Below are 22,073 nucleotides of genomic sequence, written 5' to 3'. Positions count from 1 at the left end.
TGTGTTTCCTTCCTTTCTCTGAACTTTAGAATCTTAGACTGCAGAAGGCAAGGCAGCTGGGTTGGCTAGAGAAATTTTCTATGAGGGAACAAGCATGGTGCTAGACACAACAAAGAAGGCTGCCGAGTTGTTGGTCATGGTGACAGGGATAGTAGCGACCGGAGTAGTAATATTGGCATTTAAAGCTGATGAAGGAAGGGGCAAGACCTCTCTGGTGCAGCCCTGGACTTGTAGTCCAAGATAAACAGTGAGATTTCCAAAACTTTAGGATCTTTGGAGGATGTTTATTCTCTACTTTAACCTGAATGCCAAACTTCATTTGTGTCTCTGGTTCTGATCTCAGGGGTAAACCCCAGGTTAACTTCAGGCCCTGGGGCCAGGATACTGCTAGCATACAAGCCCACATACAACCTTCCCATCTTCATTGATTATTCGAGTCTTCTTAGATTCCCAAGATGTTTAAGCTATTAATTGGTCACATTTATTTCCAAACCCTTTGAAGCTAGGAGTCTTATCACCAGCTGAAAGGGCTTCAAGGAAAAAATCTGTTTTGCGTTATATTTTTCCTTGTGGATTTGCTTATGGCTGTACATAAATATTTATCTGAACTATTTCAACAAACCCTAACTCATCAGTGATCTGTCTGCAAAGGTCCCTTTTAGAAGATTTGTGTGTGTCGAGAATGTCAGCAATCTCTTTATAGCACCAGATTCCAGGGACCAGGGGCCCTAGGCAAATATTTGGAACTGTTGGGAGGTTTTCAACATGTCTTTTACTTTCCAATTTCTGTGCCTGTCTTCCTGCTAATACTTCTGGATAGGATTACCCTGCCTGGCCTTTCTTTACCTGTTGATATTTCGCCATCCTCCAAAGCCTCAATCCTGTGGCACCTCCTCCAGGGTCTAGAGCAGACACAAGCAGAAGAGTGTTCCAGACAGGAGAAGGAGCAGGCTGTGGTCCAGCCTCAGAGTGTGCAAGGACTACTCTGGGGACAGTGAAAGGTCCAGTGAGAAGAAGACTAAGAATGAGTGGGAGTGGGGAGAAGAAAATAGAACTATTTTGGGCAAAAACATATGGGGAACTGGACTTGGGAGGCCTCACAAACTGACAAACAGTGACAGCAAAGTGGGTACCTTCTACTGACCAAAAGATACAAACCAAGCCTTTGACTAGGATATGGCAGCTAGACATTTTCCCTCCATACCGTAGTTTTCCATTTTTGATTAGTTTCTAACATACAAAAGTAGAAATATTTCATGCAAAAACCCAGATTTCTGATAGTTTTTTAGAACTTGGAGCATCTGATGGTGATGTGTTGGCATAGTTTTGATGCTGTCTTCTGTAGCTCCCTGCTTGCTAGTCTGTTCTTCCTTGCCTAGCCATGCCAACCTCTGCATTGAAATGCTGCCCTCTTTGTCCTGGGGCCTCTGCCAGGTAAAGGGGACAATTCAGGCTGCCAACTCTGGAGCTAGACTGTCTCTGTCCAGGTCTGTGTCCAGCTAGTTTCATGGCCTTAGAAAAGTATGTTTCTAATAATTTCACCTATCCCATGTAGCTGGTGTTATAATGTCTATAATAGACTTTTAAAGGACTACCAAGCATGCCATTAGGTAAGCAAAATATTAGTTTCTGTCTCTTTATCTCACAACAGACAGTAAACTCTAGAGCTGAAACTGGTACTCATTTCTGTGTCACTCACAGAACAGAGAACATAGACTCTTTGGGCATAGCAGGTATTAAATAGTTCATGCTTTCTGGTTCTCTTATGTTTGACTTCAGCATGCTAATTGACCTTTTACCCAACAAAGATCTGGCTTTCTTTAAAAGCCAGCAATATTAATAAAATGAGGAGGTACCATTAAAATCTTCCATCCAAACTCAAAACAAACCCACATGTAGAAAGATATTTAGTTAGACCCCCTGCCCCCAACCAAGTTCAGTTGTTAGCAGGCAGCTGCCTAGGATTCATTTCTCAAGTTCAAGTCTGTGGTGATATATTGTTTATGATCTAATAAAGCCACTGGAGATCAGAGAAGCAAAGCAGCTGGCCGGTAGAGATTTCTCACCTCTACTAATGCTCAGACCAAAAGGGCAATTGTGTCCTCTGATTACATCTCCAGATTGCACTGCTCTCTACCAAGCCTCAGAATCCTAGACTGCAATGTTCTCCTCAACATGGCTGGAGACTACACTGAGCTCCTTATATACTCTCTAGTGCTGTGATTAAAGGCATGAGCTCTGTTAATCTTTTAGACTGATTCACTCTTATGTAGCCCTGGGTAGCCTTGAACTCAATCTGCCTCTGTCTCCTGCATTCTGGGATTAAAGGTGTGTGCTACCACTGCCCAGCTTCTATAGCTAACTAGTGTAGCTGGCTTTGCAGTCTGATCTCCAGTGGCTTTATTAGATCATAAATAATATATCATCACACAAGTCAGTTGCTAGAGGTTAGAGCATAGGAACTTCAGCAGACAGGAAGTCAGGGTGCATGTTAGACAGGACCGTGAGCCTTTCTGAGCTGACCTCCATTCCATGAGAGTAAGGGGTTTGTACTTAGTACCTCAGACACGATAGACTGCGTGCTCAGAACCAGTTTTTGGTGTTCTGATCCACTTTATATACACTGAAGTCATAATCCACCCCCCCCCAGGCCTTGCATGTGGTGACTGGCGGACATGAGCAGGAGCTTTTGTGGTTAGGTTAATCTTCCTATCGGCACTTCCTATCGGCAAAGTTGCTCTGCAGAGTTGAGTTCACTGTCTCCTGAGAAAACTTACATGTCTGTAAAGCCACATTCAATTTCCATTTGGATAAACAGCATCTAAAACTGAATGATGTAGCAAGATTCTAAAACAACAACAAAAAAAGTTCTTTAGGTTTGTACAGTAAAAGGTAAGATCGTGTTCTTTTGTATAAAAGTAATGATTTTCAGTATGGAAAGACCCTCACTCTTCTAAAGACATCTATTTCTTCAGTCTGGTCCCCCCCCACCCCCTCCTCTCTCTCTCCCTTCCTTCCTCTCTCCTCACATACTTAACACAGGCATCTCTAAAGTCCAGTTCCTACTCTAAAAGGCAGTTTCAATAATGACAAAATGTGGTTGGTTCTGGCTACTTCTCTACTATTCCCCCTCCTCCGTGTTCTGTGAGTGTATGAAAGCCTGGCAGCTCAGAGCTTCGCTCTTTTGTCTGCCTGGAGACCCTCACCATGGGCAGCCTGTGGATGAATCCCTGCCAAAAACACATGCCGGGTCCATTTTGAAGGATTTAAGAAAAGATACTCAAGCATGAGGTGTTGCAAGAAATAATATTTTCCTTCATATAAAAATGAACTTTGAGAGTATGTATCCCACCACAAATAGTTGAAGATGCCAGGGTCATCTTCTTCCAGAACAGAAAACATACGAAGTTTTCACACTTCCTACTTTTATTTCATTTTCTCTGTTTAGTTAGAAGAGAAAAAGCTGTGAGTGTTTAGTCCTGAATTCATTTTGGGACTTGCAGCAGCTGGCTCTTACCTGTGAGAAAACAGATCTACTAAGATATTTTCCATCTATATTGTCCCAAGCAAATGTTGGCCATGAAATGTTAAAGGCAATGATGTCAAAGCTTCTCTGCACATGTCTTAGTCACTGCTCTGACTTGTCCTCTTGACCAGGAGATCCAAGAGTAGCTTGTGTTTGTTCTTTTTGTCTGAATGGTTGCAGTGGGGAAGAGTGTGATGAAGAAACAGAGATTTTGTGAGTATGTGACTGGGAAGTTAGATAATAAACACACACACACCCCATAGGACAACTCTAGTGGCCAAGATCAACACAGTCTGGAAGTGGGCAGGAGTAGCCTTCCTGCCTGCCCCTCTCCAGAGAGCCCTTTGTGTCAACAAGCACAGCCAGCCTCCTGGCTGGCTCCCAGGTCTCAGAGTGGGCCTATCATTTTTGTTTGCTTTGCAAATATCTTAATGGGAAGTCGTTCAACACCACCTATGGGTTAATCTGAGGGCTTCTGCCTGGCAGCTGTTGACTCTGCGAACCACATGGCTGCTCTCTGGTGGAGGGAGCCGAGCTGGCGTTCTGTACCCAGTGCCAGGTTGTGGTTTCTTCTTTGCCTCTTGGATTTGCAGACTGGCAGGAAGCACCTTGTTGCCTTTTATTTTTAGTTTGCTCCTCCTGGGAGGGCGAGGCTGCTCTTGTCAGAGCCAACTGTGCTTTCGCTCCAAGGCAGGGTAGCTGTTGGAATTATTTTCACCGTTGTCAAGTGTCCTCCTTCCCCTAGGCTCTTGCTTGCAGAATCTGCGGTTTCTATTAAGTGTGGCGATGGTAGAGATGGTATTGTGGGAGGATCTAGTGGGCCAGCACACAGGGAGCCCCCGGGGAGCCCCCAGAGAGCTGCAGTCTGGTCTTCACCTGGGATCTGAAGAACCAGACAGTTGTTGCGCGTCTGCAGAATCCCACTCTTCTATTCTGTCAGCCCTGAGAAAGTCCAGATGCAGCTTTTGTGCATCTAAAGGCTCCAAGCGTGCTTCCCAGAGGGCCATGACCAAGCCATGCCTCTCTGGATCCATGGCTTCTGACAGTGACACAGACCATTTCCTTCTCCATGCTTCTCTCACTGGGTTCTGGGCAGGGTGAGCTGTCTCCATGATGCGGGGTAGGGAAGACCGTGGAGTGATACAGACTTGGAGACAGCTTCCAAATGCTGTGTTTGTAAAAGCTCAGCAAGGTCAGATTGCTCAGTGGGTGAGCTGCCCACTTGCCAGTGCACTTCTGCTTGCAAAGTCTTGTTCTTTTCTGGGGTTTCACATACACTTGAGGGGTTGCTGCAGACATTAATAGAAGGAAAAGAAGGGAGAGAAGGTGTAAGAAAGTTCATCATTGCAATTAAAATGTGAAGTAATAAATGTAAATTTGATGATGGAAAAATGGACATCACTGCTCAAGGCAAGATGGGTCCTAAAAGTAGTAGTTGAAAGACTAGGGTATGACAAGCTATTTTCACAAGAAAGCTGCAAAAGGACACAGAGCCTCCTTGAAGAAGCCACTTTGACCAAATGACAACATCACAGTGATGGAGCCACCAGACCGCATGGGCTTCCTGAGAAGAGCATCTTGTCTGTGGATTTCCTGCCAAACGAGCATGACCTGGATTTAATACGGAGGAAACAGCAGACAGACCCCGACAGAGGAGTCTGTTGGAAGATAACTGGCCAGTAGGCTACAAAACAAAACAGAGGGGGCTGAGGACTCTCCCAGATGGAAGGAGAGGAAACTGAACATGATGCCTGATCCAGGGTTTCCTCTGCTACAGAAGTTGTCCCTGAGCTATTTTGCAAAATTGAAACACTGTGGAGTGAGTCATAGAATCTCGCTAATAATATCAATTCTCTGATTTTAGTTACCATACTGTGGTAAGAGAACACCTTTCTTTTTGAGAAACAGACACTGGAGTGGGTAAGAGATAAAGGAGGGTAGGGTTTCTCCAAAGGTTCAGAAATAGTCCGTGTGTTTGTCTATCAGTGCTCCGCTACTGTGAATAACAAAGACAAAGCAAATAGGTCTGCCTGCATTGGAATGGTCTACTCTTCCTGCATCTCTTGTAGAAATTTGAAACTTAGTCAAAGCAAAAAGTTACAATTAGAACCCAAGGCAGCTCCTCTTTGTCTCAAACTCACCAGTTTCACTCTTTTCAGACCCATAATTCTCTCCATCACTCTTGCCCATCTAAAGTTCAGTGTCTAAGTTCCTCCAGGGTCTGGTACCATTGTTTGCTTTGTTTGCTTGTTTAAAGATGGAATATTCCTAGATAGCCCTGACTAGCCTGGAACTCACTATGTAAACCAGACTAGCTTCAAACTCACAGAGATCTGCTTGACTATGCCTCCAGAGTGCCACCATGTGCCACCATGCCTGGTGCTAATTCAGTTTTGAAAGTGCTAAATCTATGACTCAATATAGGTCAACCTCTAAGCTACTTCAAAACCCACACCCCCAAGTTGGGTGAGGAGACCTGTGGCTGTAGTCCCAGCTATTCAGGAGATGGAGGCAGGAATATTTCCTGTGCCTAGGAGTTCAAGACCTGACTGAACAACACAGTGAAATCCTTTGGAAGACAAACCTACTCAGAGGAAAAGCAGAGCTGTTAGAGGCTTCATCATTGCCTCCCTTTTGTAATTTCTGTGTTTAGGGATTTCTCTCTTAGAAGTAAACAAAAAGTTTCTACATCCCAATAAGCCTCTCTGCCGATGTAGAAATCCAAATCAGAACAAATCAAACCGAATTAGAAAAAGCCCATATTTAATAAATACAATGTTCCTGGATGGTTTTCCAGCCCTCCAGATATGGGAAAGAGAAACCGGAAAACAACATATCTGTTTTCTGGGGGGCAGTTCAAATGTGGTCTTGTTTCATTGCTGCCTGCCTCTGTTGGGAATAGGGTTCCCAACAGAGGAATCTCAGGCCCCTTGTTCACTGCTTCATCTCAATGCCTAGAATGGTGGAAGAACAATTGAAAGGTATTTCAATGTGGTCATCATCTGGCGGGATTTCCGAGATGCAGCAGGGTTTGGAGAGAGATGGGGAAGAGGGCTTCCCTATCTTCTCCCGAAACAGTAAAGAGTACATCTTAAGCAGGAAACACAAAACTTTATTTAAAGTCTGTGTTTTCTTTCTAACTTCTGACCCTGCACATCTTTGATTTAATTCTTTTAAAAATCAATAGTCTTCCCTCCCCTCATAAAAAACACAGATGTAATCATTTTCTCCCAGCTCAGTAAGGGTTTTTATTTATATCTTATTGATGAAGAAATAGGGGTGTTGAGGGCTGTAGAGATGGCTCAGACATTAGGAGCACTGACTGCTCTTCCAGAGGTCCTGAGTTCAATTCCCAACAACCACATGATGGCTCACAGCCATCTGTAATGAGATCTGGTGCCTTCTCCAGGTGTGCAAGCATACATGCAGGCAGAACACTGTATATATAATAAATAAATAAATAAATAAATCTTTAAAAAATAGAGAGAGGTGTTGATTTCACTTTGGCAAATGGAAGTACAGGATGCCCAGTTACATTTGCCATTTATGAAAGCAACAACTACTTTTTCATATAAGCATGTTACAAGAAGTATTTGAAAATACTTTAAGAATTGATCAATACTTATCTGAAGTTCACATTCGACTGGCTATCTGGCTTGTATTTTCTCTAGCAACTGTAGCCCAAGTAGTTTGGAGCTAATTATAAACCATATGTATTGCATAAAAGGAGGCATCCTGAAGTGTACCCTTAAGGCATTACCAAGGGCTTGCACACTCCTCTGGCTCTGCCTGCCATAAAATAGCCTCTTTTGCCCTTTAGAAATCTTGGAAAATACATTCAAAGCTACTCATTCCTGCTTATTTACTAAGGTCTTGACTCAGCTGTCACTTTTTGTGGCCACTTAATCTACTCCAAGTCTCTCCTCCAATACTTCCTGTCCCTTTCCTCTGCTTTTACTTTCTTCTTGGGCACTTACTTCTATTTAACATTCTGTATTGTTTCTTTGTTTCATTGTTGCCTGCCTCTGTTGGGAATAGGGTTCCCAACAGAGGAATCTCAGGCCCCTTGTTCACTGCTTCATCTCAATGCCTAGAATGGTGGAAGACTAATTGAAAGGTATTTGTGGACAGACATATGGATGGATGGTTGGATGGATGGATGGATGGATGGATGGATGAATGGATGGATGGATGGATGGACAGACAGAGTCTAGAAAGCTATTGAAGGGCCTGTATTGCACAGGTTATACATATTGCTCATATAAGATCTAGAAAAGTCTTGCCACCAAGTCAGAGCCTAAGAAAGGTATGGTGTGCATTTCTTAATATTGTCCCATAGATACAAGGTAAAGGTCAGTCAGGGCTCAAAGGGTATCTTATGATATAGCGGAGCTTCTTTTAACCTGTTGTCGAATATTTTCCAGAACTTAATGTTGCTTGCACCAGGTGCCAGTCATTAGGATCCCTGATATAATGGTGCAACTAACTGACACATTCTGTAACAAAACAGTGCTGGGGACAGAGAGTGCAGGCTCTGTGGCATTCAGACATGGTTTACATCTGGCTCTGACCTGTACTGCTGACTCAGACAGACAGCCTAGCTTCCTCTCCCTGGTCTGTGAAGGAGGGATTTTCAGGGACCTAAATCATCAACTGTAGTTTGAGGATGAATGAGGCTACCCACCAAGTCCTCTTACTCCCCAGGAAACAAGGAGGCTGCTTCTGTTGTTGCCTTGGTCTCTGGTGACTCCACCCCCACCCTTCTGCCACCCCAGTGCTGTTTGAAGCCTTGTTCAACCGGTCCTGCCAGACTGTGTCCCTCAGACAGACAGTGCTGCATACTTACAGTCTCAGAGCCCTTGTCACACTGTTCCCATTCCATTCCTTTTTCCCAGCCAGAGGCTGGAGTGCTGATAAAAAGCCCAAGACAGCTTTCTGAGTGACTGTCAGTGGAGTGTCACTTGTCCAGTAAGGTACCTTTCTCATCAGGAGAAGGAAAAGCCTTCTGCTCCCACCTTAGGCTTTTACAGTGACAGCCACCTGTGACACAGTAGTGCAGGAGATGGGAGGAGAGAAAAGAGAATGCAAGAGCTAGTAAATTAACACTGTAGGCTCACTGCTGGAAAAAAAAAAAAGCAATAGGGAGAACAAATATGATCATCTGTAAAAGCCTAGTGGGATTCAGGAAATTAGCATAAGTCTACAAACCTAACTGGCACTGACTTAAAGCAGTGGACTATGAAACATTTATTAGCTCTTGGAGTCCTTCAGATGAAGCGGTCCTTGAGCCATGCTCTAAAACAGAAAAACGAGTCTATTTTAGAACAATCTCAGATCCACATATTTAAGTACCATTTGCATATCCAGCTCCTTTGGCAACAATACTGACTGGCGAGGGATACAAGATGAGTGTTTCAATGTTTTTATTAGAAGTGCTGAGTTATCCAAAACAAATGAGAAAGATAAAAACAAAAGCCAAGCTGTGAGGTGCAGTCCTCCTGGGTCCCTGCTTTCCAAACACACCCTGTTAAGTTCCTTCCTCTTCTAGCATGCCCTTTGTAGTCTCATGATGTCATATATTAAAGCTCATGACGATGCTTTCCTCTTTATAAATGTCAGGGAGAAAAATATCAAAGCACCAGTTTCTGACAAAAGCATGTAAAGATTAAAAAACTGATAAAAGCTAGTGTTGGAGATATAGAAAACGGTATCTTTCATATATTTGTGGCTAGATGTTAAGTTTCGTTGCTTTTTAGGGGAGAAACTGATGTAGTTTAAACCCTTAGAGTAGGAAAAGGGTTTTCTTACCCTTAGACCCAACAACTTCACACCAAATATTTATCCCAGGGAAATAAGCAAATTAGAACTCAGAACCATATCCACCAAGTATTCAAGGATCCCTTATTCATAATGTAAGAAATGGACACTATATATATATATATATATATATATATATATATGATTATTCAATTCACTTGTGCTAATCACTCAATGCAACAGTGTACAGCAATAAATATGATGGTGTAAGAGAGAAGTGGACATAATTCTAATATTTAAAACGTGGTTATCCAATTCACTTATGCTAGTCGCTCAATGGAACATTGTACAACCATATATATGATGGTATGTGTATCTTTGCATATGTGGGTATTATATAGTTATAATATATAATGAATAATATACATAGTTATAATATATAGAATATATAAAATATCCACAAAATTATAAAAAGGAAGGCTAAAATGCTTATATGGCATGGCCAAAAGTAGTCCCGGACCATTAGTTTTTAAAATATATATTCAATGTGTAGAAAAGCACCTGAAAAGATATACATCAGGATACTAGATTTATACAGCCCGCACCTGTATAAAAGACAATACAAAGGGACTATGTATCACTTTTCATCACAGAAAATAGTCTTTAATCAGAAAAAAAATGGGGGAGATTGGGAAATACTTTGCTGCCAGGTCTTTTAGTCATTTATTTTGATCAGAAAAGAAAACATTGATATGTTTTCATAGGTTAGCGATTATGGAGATTTAGATGCTGGGTTCATAACTGTCCCTTAGATAAGAGATAACGCCAGAGCTGATGAACTCTCCAGTAGGAAGAGCTGATAGCTCACAGGGCAAGGGACTCTGGTATTAGTTAGTGACTTTGCTCATCACCGTGACCAGTCACCTGATGAGAGGGCCTTAAGGAGGAAGGGTTTATTCAGGCTCTCAGTTTGAAGATGCAGTCCATCCCAGAAGAAACACTATGGTAGGAACAGGATGCTGTGCTTACATCTTAGAGGACCAGGAAGCAGAGAGAGAGGATGCTAGCATCCCACAGGCTTTCTCTTTTTTCATTTGTTTATTCAGTCTGGGACCCATGGGATGGTGCCACACACATTCAGGGCAGGTCTCTCTTAGCTAACCACCTTTAGAAAAGTACCCCCAGCATACACCCGTTAATGAGGTACCTCATTAACGCCCTAGGTTAATCTAATTAAATTGGCCATGGAGGCTAACAATGTCATGGTGCTTGCTGTCTTTTGTGCTTCTCCCTTGGTCAGACTCCACCAGGTTTCCGCAGCAGATAAGGTACAGACCTTCAGCTCATCTGAATTCGAGACCAAGAAAATTATCCACAGAGCTATGTTTTCTTTTCAGATTTTTTTATTTGAATTAGAAACAAGATTGTTTTACATGCCAATCCCAGTTCCCTTCTCCCTCCCGTCCTCCCCTACCACCCCCCCAACTAAAACCCTACCTATCACATATCCTTTCTTCTATTCTTTCCCTGACTCAACCTTTCTGCTCCCTCATGACCTCTGCATCCTTCCTCTTCTTCCCTTCTCATTCTCGTAGCTCCCTCCCCGCTTCCCATGCTCTCAATTTGAAAAATAAACATTTCTTTCTTTTTTTTTTTTTTTTTTTTTTTTTTTTTTTGGTTTTTCGAGATAGGGTTTCTCTGTGTAGCTTTGGAGGCTGTCCTGGCACTCGCTCTGGAGACCAGGCTGGCCTCAAACTCACAGTGATTCACCTGCCTCTGCCTCTGGGATTAAAGGCGTGCACCACCAACACCTGGCTCAGAGCCATGTTTTCAATGGTTCTTCATTCAGTATAGCTCCTAAATGCAGCAGGGTGCCTCCAGCTCTACCAAGAGTTGAAAGGGCTCAGGGGTTGGAGGTGGAGACTGAAGGCTTCTCAGGATGGCTTGTTCTGGAGCAACAGCAAAGTGTGTATGAGAGGTGGCAGCATTTATAAGCAGGAAATGTGACCATAACCTCAGAGATTTCACTGGGGCTTGACGGGTTTGTACTGGAGATGGGAGTGGTAACAATGAACAGGAAAAGTAAAACATTCTATACATCTTAATGTTTTAACTTTTGTAATGAGAGATTCATTAATGCATGCATTTAGATGCTTATGAGTTGAATGCACTAAGTTTGTACTTAAAAAAAAATTTTAACACCATGTACTTGGTGTGTTCAAAGCTAACGAGCATACGAGGTGAAAACAGGCAACACCACCTACACAGAACAATTCAGTGAAGAGTGGGGGCAGTGCTGGGGATGCTGGATGCCCTCCACATTATACTCCTGACCCTTGGAGAGGTCTTTATTCCTTCTTAAAACTAAATAATGGAGCTGGAGAGATGGTTAAATGGGTAAGAGAACTTGTTATGCAGGCATGAAGACCTAAGGTCACATGCCAGCACACATAAAAAGCCAGGCATGGCTATGCATGCCTGAAACTCCAGCACTGTTGGGGTCAGAGACATGAGAGTCACTGGGACTTGCTTGTTGTCAACCTAGCTACAAGTTCAAGGAGAGATGCTGTCTCAAAGGCATAAGGGAGGGGCTGGAGAGATGGCTCACAGGTTAAGAGCACTGGCTGCTCTTCCAGAGGTCCTGAGTTCAATTCCCAGCAACCACATGGTGGCTCACAACCATCCATAATGAGATCTGGTGCCCTCTTCTGGCATGACGGCATATGTGGAGACAGAATGTTGTATACATAATAAATATAAAATCTTTTTTTTAAAAAAAAAAAGGCATAAGAGAGAGGATGGTAGAGCAGGACAACTGATGTCTTCCCCTGACCTTTGTGCATGCATGTTTACTGCTCTGGTTGGCATCGTGAACCTGGGAGAGGGGGACCTAAAAATGAGGCAGACTAGAGTCTCATGTAATAACCAACTTTATTCAGAGCATCAATTTATACTCTGAGTTGAGTCACCTGAGTAATGTGTAATGAGTAATGTGTTAATCACAAGGACAAGCCACAGGTAGCAAAGACATGTTTCTTCACAGAGGCCTATGAACCACAACAGCTGAAGTAAACTTGCTCATATCCGCTTTGCCTGGGAAGAGCATGCAAACACATTCCAAGAACAATTCTGTGTTTTGAGGAAAATGAGGTCATAAGACTCTTGTCTTATTTTCTTGGAGTTTTCTCGAGGCACTCAGAATTCTTACAGGACTCTGTTCTTGGATTGTTCCCCTCCCCCACTCCCCCAACAGGTCCATAAAGAAAGCAGTGTGGTGTGTGTATCTGAAACCTGCCTCCCTCCCTCAAGGGTCACGGAGGCCTACTCTGTTCACATAACCTGCTTGGAGCACCTTGTCTGCCAGGTTGCTTGACAGCTGCCCTTTGGAGACAAGAAATGGATCTCCTACTAAGAGTTCCTTTGGTCCCATGCCATCAAAGGGACAGGGACAGTTTGCTAGTTGTACCGAGTACCCTTCCTCCAAGGGCTGCCATGTGAGAAACAAGCTGGACAGAAACACTCCTGTGTTTAGCATCTTCTCTGCTTGGAAATTAGCATATGCTTTCAAGTGTGCAACACTAATGCAGGTCTCGATTTGTTTAGGCACCAGTAAGTTGTAAGCTGTAATCGATACAAGGTAAGATGTAACTTGCAAAACATAATCAAAATTAATAAAAAGTACATGAAGAAGGCAGTTTAAATGGGGCTTAGGAAAGAGACTCAGTGGGCACGTGGTGTATCTCAGCTTTCATCTAAGAAAAGACAGTAACAGGGTCTAACCTGATATAGGAAAAGACCAGCTGTCAGACAAGCCCAGTGATGAGCCCTATCCTCTAAGACCACCTTTCTAACTCTACTGTGCTTTAGTCTCCAGAATATATTGACCAGCTAGTGAAGGAACAAATCTGGTTCCCCTTGTAAAAATCACACCCCAGCGCCCTGCTTTTCAAATACGACTCCCTAAGTTTGGTTAGTGTAACTCTGTTACCCCTTCTCCATCATTCCTCATTGAACTGACAAATTGAATTTCAGAGACTGTGAAGCTGAAGCCCAAACCCTAGCCCACAGTGATTTCCCACTGTGCTACCAGTACAGCGTGACAGAGCCAGCTGGCTTCATGATCTTCACTGCAGAAGAAAGATGCCAGGCACTCTGAGGAGAGCACTCGGAGAGCCAGCCTCTGCACTGCCCCTCATCCGTCACATGAGAGAATTAGATGGCAGCCTCTTTGAGTTTCTTTTTTTCCAAAGTGGATTCTTAGAAGGGTTCTCAATGGTGGCTGGGGTTTTCCATCCCCGCTAGATCATACAGTTAAATTCGCCAGCTGCATGAAGCCTGGAGGCATCTGCAAGAGATACTAGCCATGTTTCTGGGAGGCCCAGGTGCCCTGGACATGTGTGATGAAGGTGGAGCTTCATAGCCCTTTGATGACAGATGCATTGATTTGTGAATCTTAACAGAAATCGAAGGCTTATTTTAAAAAAGAAGCAGTGTGTGTGTGTGTGTGTGTGTGTGTGTGTGTGTGTGTGTGTGTGTGTTTAGATTTGAAAAGCAGTGTCTCAGGGCTGGGGCTTCCTGTGAAAATGTGAGGGTGGATTTCAATTGCTAGAACTCACATAAAACCCAGGCAGGCAGGCAGAGAGAGAAACAGGGGACCCATGGAACAAACTGACTGCTCAGACTCACCAAATTAGCCTGCTCCAAGTTCAGTGGGAAATCCTGCCTCAGTAAATAAAGTGAAGAATGGCCAAGAAAGATTCCCATTGTGAACCACTGGCCTGCACACACACACACAAGCACACACTTGTCTTTACGCATGTAATCATGCATATGCACGTGCACAAACACTATACATGTAAACATGCAAAGGAAACAAACCAATATCACACTTTGAAAATGAATACTCCTTTTTTAAATATTGTATTTATTTATTATGTATACAACATTCTGCTTCCATATATATCTGCATACCAGAAGAGGGCACCAGATCTCATAACAGATGTGAGCCACCATGTGGTTGCTGGGAATTGAACTCAGGACCCCTGGAAGAGCAGCTGGTGCTCTTAACCTCTGAACCATCTCTCCAGCCCTAAAATGAATGCCCTTGTTATTTATCTAATAATAAACTTTCCCAGTTTTTCTGCATCTGATTGCCCAAGCTAGTATCCAATCTAACATGTTTTATGACAGCAATAGACAAGAAAGACACATGTTCACACACATACATAAACACAAATATACACATGAAAAAGAAAGAAACAAAGGAGCTAATGAAATCACTGTGAAGGAGCCAAAGCAGTGAAACTACTAAAAAAAATTAGCTTGTCCCATTCATTTGTACTTTTCAGTTAATTGTGAGCTTATGTGTCTGTTCATGTATGTGTGCATGTGAGCATATGCGTAGAGACCAGAGATCAACATCTTTAACCTCTTTTCCATCTTTTAAAAACATTTATTTATTCAATGTGTATTTCTTTACTTGTATGTATGGATGGATATGCACCACATGCATAGTGTCCTCAGAGGCCAGAAGAGGATGTCAAACCCCTTGAAATTAGAGTTAAAGATATTTGTGAACTACCATGTGGGTGCTGGGAATTGAAACCAGGTCCTCTGGCAGAGGAAAAAGTGTGCTAAACCACTGAGCCATGTCTCCATGTCTCCAATCCACCTTATTTTTTCAGGTAGGTCTCCCACCGAACCTGGAGCTCACTGTTAATTTACCTGACCAACAAGCTCCCTGGATCCTCCAGTCTGCGTTTTCCTAGCACTGAGATGTACACATATATCCACACCTGGATCAAACTCAGGACCCGATGCTCTCATAGCAAATACCTTACCAATCAAGCTTTATCCCTACCCTGACTTGTCTCATTTTTTAAAAAAGCAAGGTGGTGACTGAGAAGATGGCTTGGAGGATAAAGCACTTGCCATGCAAGCATGAGGACTGGAGCTTGGATAAAAGCTCTTGTATGGTGGACACTTGTAATTCCAGCACTCAGGAGGCAGAGACAGAGGAGCCATAGGCAGGCTGGCTAACTAGACTAGGCAAAACTGGCAAGCTCTAGGTTCAGTGAGAGACCCTGCCTCAGAGCATAAAGCAATAGAGAAAGATACCTGACATCAGCTTTGGACCTACATACACACAGTCACAAAGCACATATGTATGCCCACTCATGGAAACACACACACACACACACACACACACACACACACACACACACACACACAGCAGACGGAAGAAAAGAAATTCACATTGGAACCTTTTCTAAGAATTTCCCTCATCAGTACAGTGCATTACACCACACATAGGCGTCAGGTCCAGTGATAATATCTAGAGAAGAATATTCTTTCTTTTCCTCTCAGAATTTTATTGTGTACAGAGTTTCTGGGAAGCAATCTGCTTAACTTTGTTGAATCAAGTACTACCAATGTATCAGTCTGGGGAAATACTTCCTCCCCTGCTCCTCCTTTTTCAAGCTAAGTAACAGCATGAGCATTGCATTAAGTGCCTTAGAGTCTTTCAAAGGCTTAAAGGGGGAAGGGTCCACTGGTGAGCTAGCCCCAGGAAGCACCAGAAGGCATCTATACTGGTCTGTGGCTTCTGAAAGGCCCCTGAGCTAGAGGAGTGCTCAAGACACCCAGATGTCCGCTCTAGGAAGAGAGGGAAGCAGAAGATGGACAGTAGTCCTAGCCACACTCTTTTTAGATTTTCTCTAAAGCTCACTAACATTTTGAAGGAACACAGAAGGCACACGACCATAAGTGTCCCACAGCCACTGAGGTTTTCTTGGACTAGATAAGTGAGTGTCTTAAATCAGTGCCAGATTCAATTGAGGGCAGACTGGGCCAGAGGGAGAGCAGAGGATTTGGGGTCAGGAGAACATGGGGTCAACAATGTCTAGGGAATGCTAGGTATTGGCCAGGATGCCTGGCGAAATCCTTACCTTTCTGAACCTTATTTCTTCAATATTGCAGGTAAAAAGAATGTGCTTGGCGCGGATGGTTGTGAAGAGTGTTAAATATTTAAGAACATTCTAAAAACCAGAAATGCAATATAAATAATTAGCTCATTTAAATTTACTGCTAAGGATATTTTTTCTGACCTGTGTGGCCATACATTTTGGGATTTACCCAACTTTCACCAACACTTACTAAATACTTACTGTGTCCCAGGCACTGAGATTGGTGCTGATAGAGAATGTGGAAAGCAGCCACTCCGATCCTTTCCCTTCCATGTGGAAGGCATGTGATGCTAAAACAATGACAGTCCCTTGTTCCCAGGTCCTGAGGTGTTTTTGATGGGTATGCTATTTATAACCGCCTCTGAGATGTATTCACAAATGGTCCACATGTGTTGAAATGCGTTAATCAGTTTAAGTAGCGTATACGATTTAAAATGTAGCACTGGAGGTAACTTAAAGACCAGTTTATCTCAGTCCTGCCTCCACTTCAGAGGTCCATGTGTACTGTGACTGTTGAAGGAGTACCCCTGTAGCAAGGGCACACTTCCACCGTGCTCCACCCACCATTCCCAAGCTTATGTGACCATGGAATGCATTTGGACCTCTTGAATACAGAGTATGGTAAATGCACTGAGCAGAAAGTACAGCCTTATCTCACTTGGCAAACTTGGCATTGGAAACCTGGAGAAAACTGGTATTGCTCAATAACCCACACAACTTTAAAGGGGCTGTTTTCAGGTCTTAGGTAGGCTGTGGATCTGTTGGAATACATGGAGACAATACCAGTAAGATGCATTTCTTTACATGGACAGTATCCTTTTGACCAAGGACTGGCACAGGATACGGATGCGACAGAAGCCAAAGGAATAAGTTTGCATACCTGTTTTGGGAGGAAAAACAATGTTTTCTTTTTAAAATAGTAATCCTGTGAAATTTTTATTGTAATTTTCAAACCTTTTAAAAATTATGATTTTTGTTGTCCTTTTAGGCATCCACAAGCCCGGAGTTCCCCAACAGGCTGTGATGTTGCCTTGGGACATGCATTTAAGGCAGCTGGACACACCGATGCTGAGGTAACACTTCCTTCAGTCTGTTCCAAGTCCATGGGTATGGAGCCTGTCTGAGACTGCCTGGCCCAGCCAGCCAATCGTGAAACTTGTAGTGATATTTTGAAGTTTTTGAGACAAAAGCCTAGCTAAAGAACCTTGGTTCAGTGGAGAGACAGGGAGGTGCAGTGAAGAGAGAATCAAAAGCCTGGAAATCCGCTGCTGAGAATAAACGCCGGCTGCTCCCCGAGGTGGTTTGCTGAGTTCTCCCGTCTGCAGATGGTGGAGTCTCTGAGAGAGGACCTGAGGTTCTCTGGTAGCACTTTGATACCCTGCTTGAATTCAGCATGTGAAATGGAGGCGTCTCTCTGTGACTTGGAGCCCACAGCAGGCTTTGAAGTCTGATCCAATTTTTGCTGCCTCCTATTTGATGTTGAAAGGGTGAAATGAAGAAAATGTACAGTTTTTGCCAGTAACTCTGCTGAGCATATGTAAGATTAAAAAAACAAAATCCTTTGGATGATGTGCTTGGAAATGGTAGGCAGATTAATACCTTCCTATTTTCTTGTTTCTCTCTTAAGGATAAAAACTAAGTAAAGATGAGAATTAGCATGTGGCTGGTTTTCTCTCCTGAACTGAGTAATTGAGGAGGGCTTTAGGTACAGAGGATGAAATAAATGAATGAAGTGACAGCCCCAGGAGAGGACTGTCATTCAGTTCTATTCAAGACACAGGGAGCATACAAATGTCATCAACACAGTCAGGGGCAAAGGTCCCTTAGTTAAATGGAAAGTATGTCCTTGAGGCTACTTCATCAGAGGATAAAAATGACATTTCTCTCACTCGATCTTTTGGTAGCTCTCAGTTGCTGGAACAGATGAGTCATCTTCTTGGACAAGTCACCCTGCCCCAGCTCACCAAAGCCTGAGCCCCTGTGAAGGCCCTCCCAAACCTGGTAAGGATGGTATTTGGAATGCATGCAGTTTCACCATTTGTATGCTGGTGTATGATCTAGTGAATTGTTTATGGAGGTCTATCTAGAAGTCAGGACCCAGTTAGATAGTAAGATGATATAATGTTAACAGGAAGTCATAAAGGCTGGGAACGATATTCCTATTTTAAAAGTAGCAGTTCACACCTGGTGGTGGTGCAAGCCTTTAATCCAAGCACTCAGGAGGCAGAGGCAGGCAGAACTCTGTGTATTTGAGGCCCTCCTGGTCTACAAAGAGAGTTCCAGGACAGCAAGGGCTACACAGAGAAACCTTGTCTCAAAAAACAAACAAACAAAAAGTGGCAGTTTAAGATGGGCATGGTATTACAGTCCCACTTAGGAAGCAGAGGCAAGAAGATGAGGATTCATGACCAGCCTTGGATACACAGCAAGTCTGAGGCCAGCCTGGGCTACATCAAGACTGCTTCAAACAACCCAAATACATACATTCGTGCATACGTAAGTGGTAGCAGTTTACCTCTTACTTGTGTGCTTAGATGAATATCAAGGGCCGTACTTCCCTTGTAAAATCCTGAAATTATAGAAACTGTTCTGAAGCTTCTTGTGTTAAAACAAAAAGAAAGAAACATCTAGATTGCAGCAGAGTCCATCATCATTCAAGAGCAAAATCTCTGGCTTAGCTACGGATATGGACTTGGAGAATACTTCAGCACCCTGGGTAGCAAGGCCATTTACCCAGTGAAAGACAGATGCCTCACCATTTGTCTTTGGTGCCAATAAATTCTGGTCACTTTTCAAAATTCCTCGCTGTGGTATATGGCAGAAGTCAGTTTCAGGCTTGTGGGACGCTATAATCAGTGCTTCTGGAAAATAAAGCACAGAACATAGCTATAGAAAATAAATATAAACAGATACATCCTTGGTTCAGGGAAAGAAGTCTTGGGGCTGGAGAGACAGCTCAGCAGTTAAGAACACTGATTGCTCTTCTAGAGGACCTAGGTTTGATTCTTGCTCAACAGCCATCTATAACTCCAGTTCCAAGGGATCTGATGACATTTTCTGACCTTCATCAGCACCAGGCACACACATGGTGCATCATGTACATACATGACACCAAACATTCACTTAAATGCCATTCACATAAAATAAAATAATAATAATACACAAAAAGGAAGTAAGCTCTCCACTTCAAATATGGTTGTCAGGCTCAATATCAATCTGATCTATTTTGCTGAGGAGAGATGTAGTTACTTCTCAGTTTGCTCCAAAATTCTTCTTTATCTGTTTCTCAGTCAGTGAAAATGCAATGTAATGTGAAGTAGAAATGCAGTTGAATGTGCCCTATCTTCCAGCCCACATGTACCCTTAAGGACCAGACAAGATGAGTGCACTGTTGTAGAGCCTTCCCCATGGCTAATGCAGTAGATGATAAATCTTCAGATGCAGTGTTTCCTCACAGCCAGGGAGTGTTCGGGAATGTAGCCATGTTCTGTTTTGTGACACATGCAGTCCCTGGGCTGTAGACATAGCTTAGTCAGTTAAGCTTGACTCACAAGCATGAGGACCTAAGCCTGCTCTCCAGAACCCACATAAAAACACTGGGCTCAGAGGGAGGCAAAGGCACGAGGATCCCCAGATCTGCCACCTGTTGTCTAGACTAATTGGTGAGCTCCAGGTGGATGAAACACCCTGCCTCATGGGAGGTGGACAACGTTCCTGAGAATGACACAGAAGTGTCTTCTGGGCTACACATGCACATGCAATCCCTCCATGCGTTAACAACAAATAGAATACACGGAATTCCCTAAAAATAAGTGTGGTTGAGTAGCTAGAAGCACAGGTTTAAATTCAGGCTTCTCTGGATTCACATATCTGCTCTGTGTAATGTTAACCTGGTTATGTAATAGATGGGTAACTTTTGTCACCATTTTGATAAAATGAGTTACAAATTTGATAAAAAGCCGGGTGTGGTGGTGCATGCTTTTAATTCCAGGACTTGGGAGGCAGAGGCAGACAGATCTCTGTGGGTTCGAGGCTAACCTGGTCTACACAGAAAGTTCTCAGGCCAGCCAGAGCTACATGGTGAAACCCTGTCTCAAGAAGAGAAAACAAAACAAAACAAACAAAACTCTGGACAGAGAACAACTTAAGGGGCAAAGCGTTTAATCTGGCTCACAGTTTAAGGTAAAACAGTCCACAGTGGAGGGAAGGCATGGAGGCAGGAGCGTGGGGTAAATCATCATACGGAATCCACAGTCATGGATCTCTCCCTTTTCTCCCATTTTATTGTCTCAGACCCCATGCTATGATGCCACACACTTTCAGAGTGGCTCCTCGTCTTCAGTTAAACCTCCCTGGAAACTCCCTCAAAGCTGTGCCCCCACATGCTCTTTGCTAATGCCCCCAGCATCTTTTAGTCCAAAGTCATCAACAGTGGAGAATCACCATCACACGGAACAGCTCTATACAGTCTCCATGTTTGTAAGCTGAGACAGGCGGGATACTTGTCAAAGCAGGATCTAGTTTTATTGCAACAGGCAGGAACTTATATAGGGCTGAGGTAGGGGATGGAATCTTAGGATGGGATAAGGTGATGTGATGAGTAAGGGTCAAAAATATTCCTCCACACTAGCAGTTAGCCAGGCAGAGGCAGTTCTAGGTCCGGTGTGCTGAGGCATCCATGTGCGGAAGTTATGGCCAAAGACAGGTCACCAAACTCAAGTCAGGATCAGGAGGTTACACTGGGCCTCACGTTTGAGCCTTTTTAGGCCCAACATAGAAGCAAGAAGGAAAGGAAACTCTACATGAGTAAGCAAGCCATAGAAAAGACATAGATGAAAAAAAAAAAAAACTGTTGGAATAGAATTTAAGTCTCCTGCAATGTAGATAGAATGTCATACTGACTAATGCTCATTGCCAACTTGACTAGATTTAGAATCACCATGCAAACACACGTCTTAAGGTGTGTCAGAGGCTATTTTCAGAAAGGTTTAACTGAAGAGACAAGGTCACCCTGAGTGTGGGCATCAACAGTTAGTTCATTGGCTGGGGCTAAGTAAGAAAGATAAAGCTAGTTGAGCATCAGCGTTTGTATTGCTCTGCTTCCTGACTGTGAATACAACGTGAGCAGGCAACTCACACGCCAGCTACCATGCCTTCCCCACTGGCAAGAACTATGTCCTCAAACTGTGAGCCAAAATAAACCCTTCCTTCCTCAATATGCTCCTACTTTTGGTCCTCAAAATGCTCTACCTTCCTTCCCCAAGAAGCTCCTACCCTGACTTCCTCAAGAAACTTCTACCTTTCCTTCCCCAAGATGCTCTTACCAGGTATCAGTCACAGCAAGGAGGAAAGTAACTAATAAAAACACACTTTTAAGCAAGTTACTATGATGCAAGCAGTTTCCTATTTTTGTTGTTGTTGTTGCTTGTTTTTGCTTTGCTTTGATACTGGGTCTCCCTATGTAGCCCAGGCTGGCCTCCAGCTCATAGATATCCACCCACTCCTGCCTCCTAAGTGCTGGGATTATGCACCATCATGCCTTGGTAATTCTCTGTCTTTATGACCCATTATTTTAACCTGGTTTTGAGGGAGGCAAAAAGAAAATACTGTGATCTTTAATATTTTTAAGAAAACAGCAGAGCCCAGCAACTTTCCACTGTTCCTGAGTGGCTCTGGTGAGTCAGGGGCAGGAAATAAATCCTAAGTGCTCAGTCTAGAGCTCTAGAGCAGCCATCACACCAGTCTATAAAAATGGGACTTGGACAGGGCCCTTAGCTAAAGAGTCCAAGAACTGTCTCCAACCAGCCCATGTGTACTTTACATTG

At 43.3% G+C, this 22,073-nt stretch overlaps 1 protein-coding gene across 1 annotated transcript in view; it reads left to right on the top strand.

Annotated features, from left to right (window-relative positions):
- The window catches only part of Myo3b (myosin IIIB), a 338,238-nt gene that overhangs the window by 233,420 nt on the left and 82,745 nt on the right, over positions 1–22,073 (top strand). The window contains exons 29-30 of the mRNA XM_035446507.1: positions 17,237–17,321; positions 18,153–18,249. Of these exons, the coding sequence (XP_035302398.1) occupies positions 17,237–17,321; positions 18,153–18,249 (182 nt within the window). The remainder of the gene's footprint in view (positions 1–17,236; positions 17,322–18,152; positions 18,250–22,073) is intronic.

This window comes from Cricetulus griseus, chromosome 6 (assembly GCF_003668045.3).
Source record: "Cricetulus griseus strain 17A/GY chromosome 6, alternate assembly CriGri-PICRH-1.0, whole genome shotgun sequence".
NCBI classification, from domain to species: Eukaryota; Metazoa; Chordata; class Mammalia; order Rodentia; family Cricetidae; genus Cricetulus; species Cricetulus griseus.
Note: the sequence above shows the minus strand (reverse complement) of the source record. Positions and strands in the feature narration are given on the sequence as shown.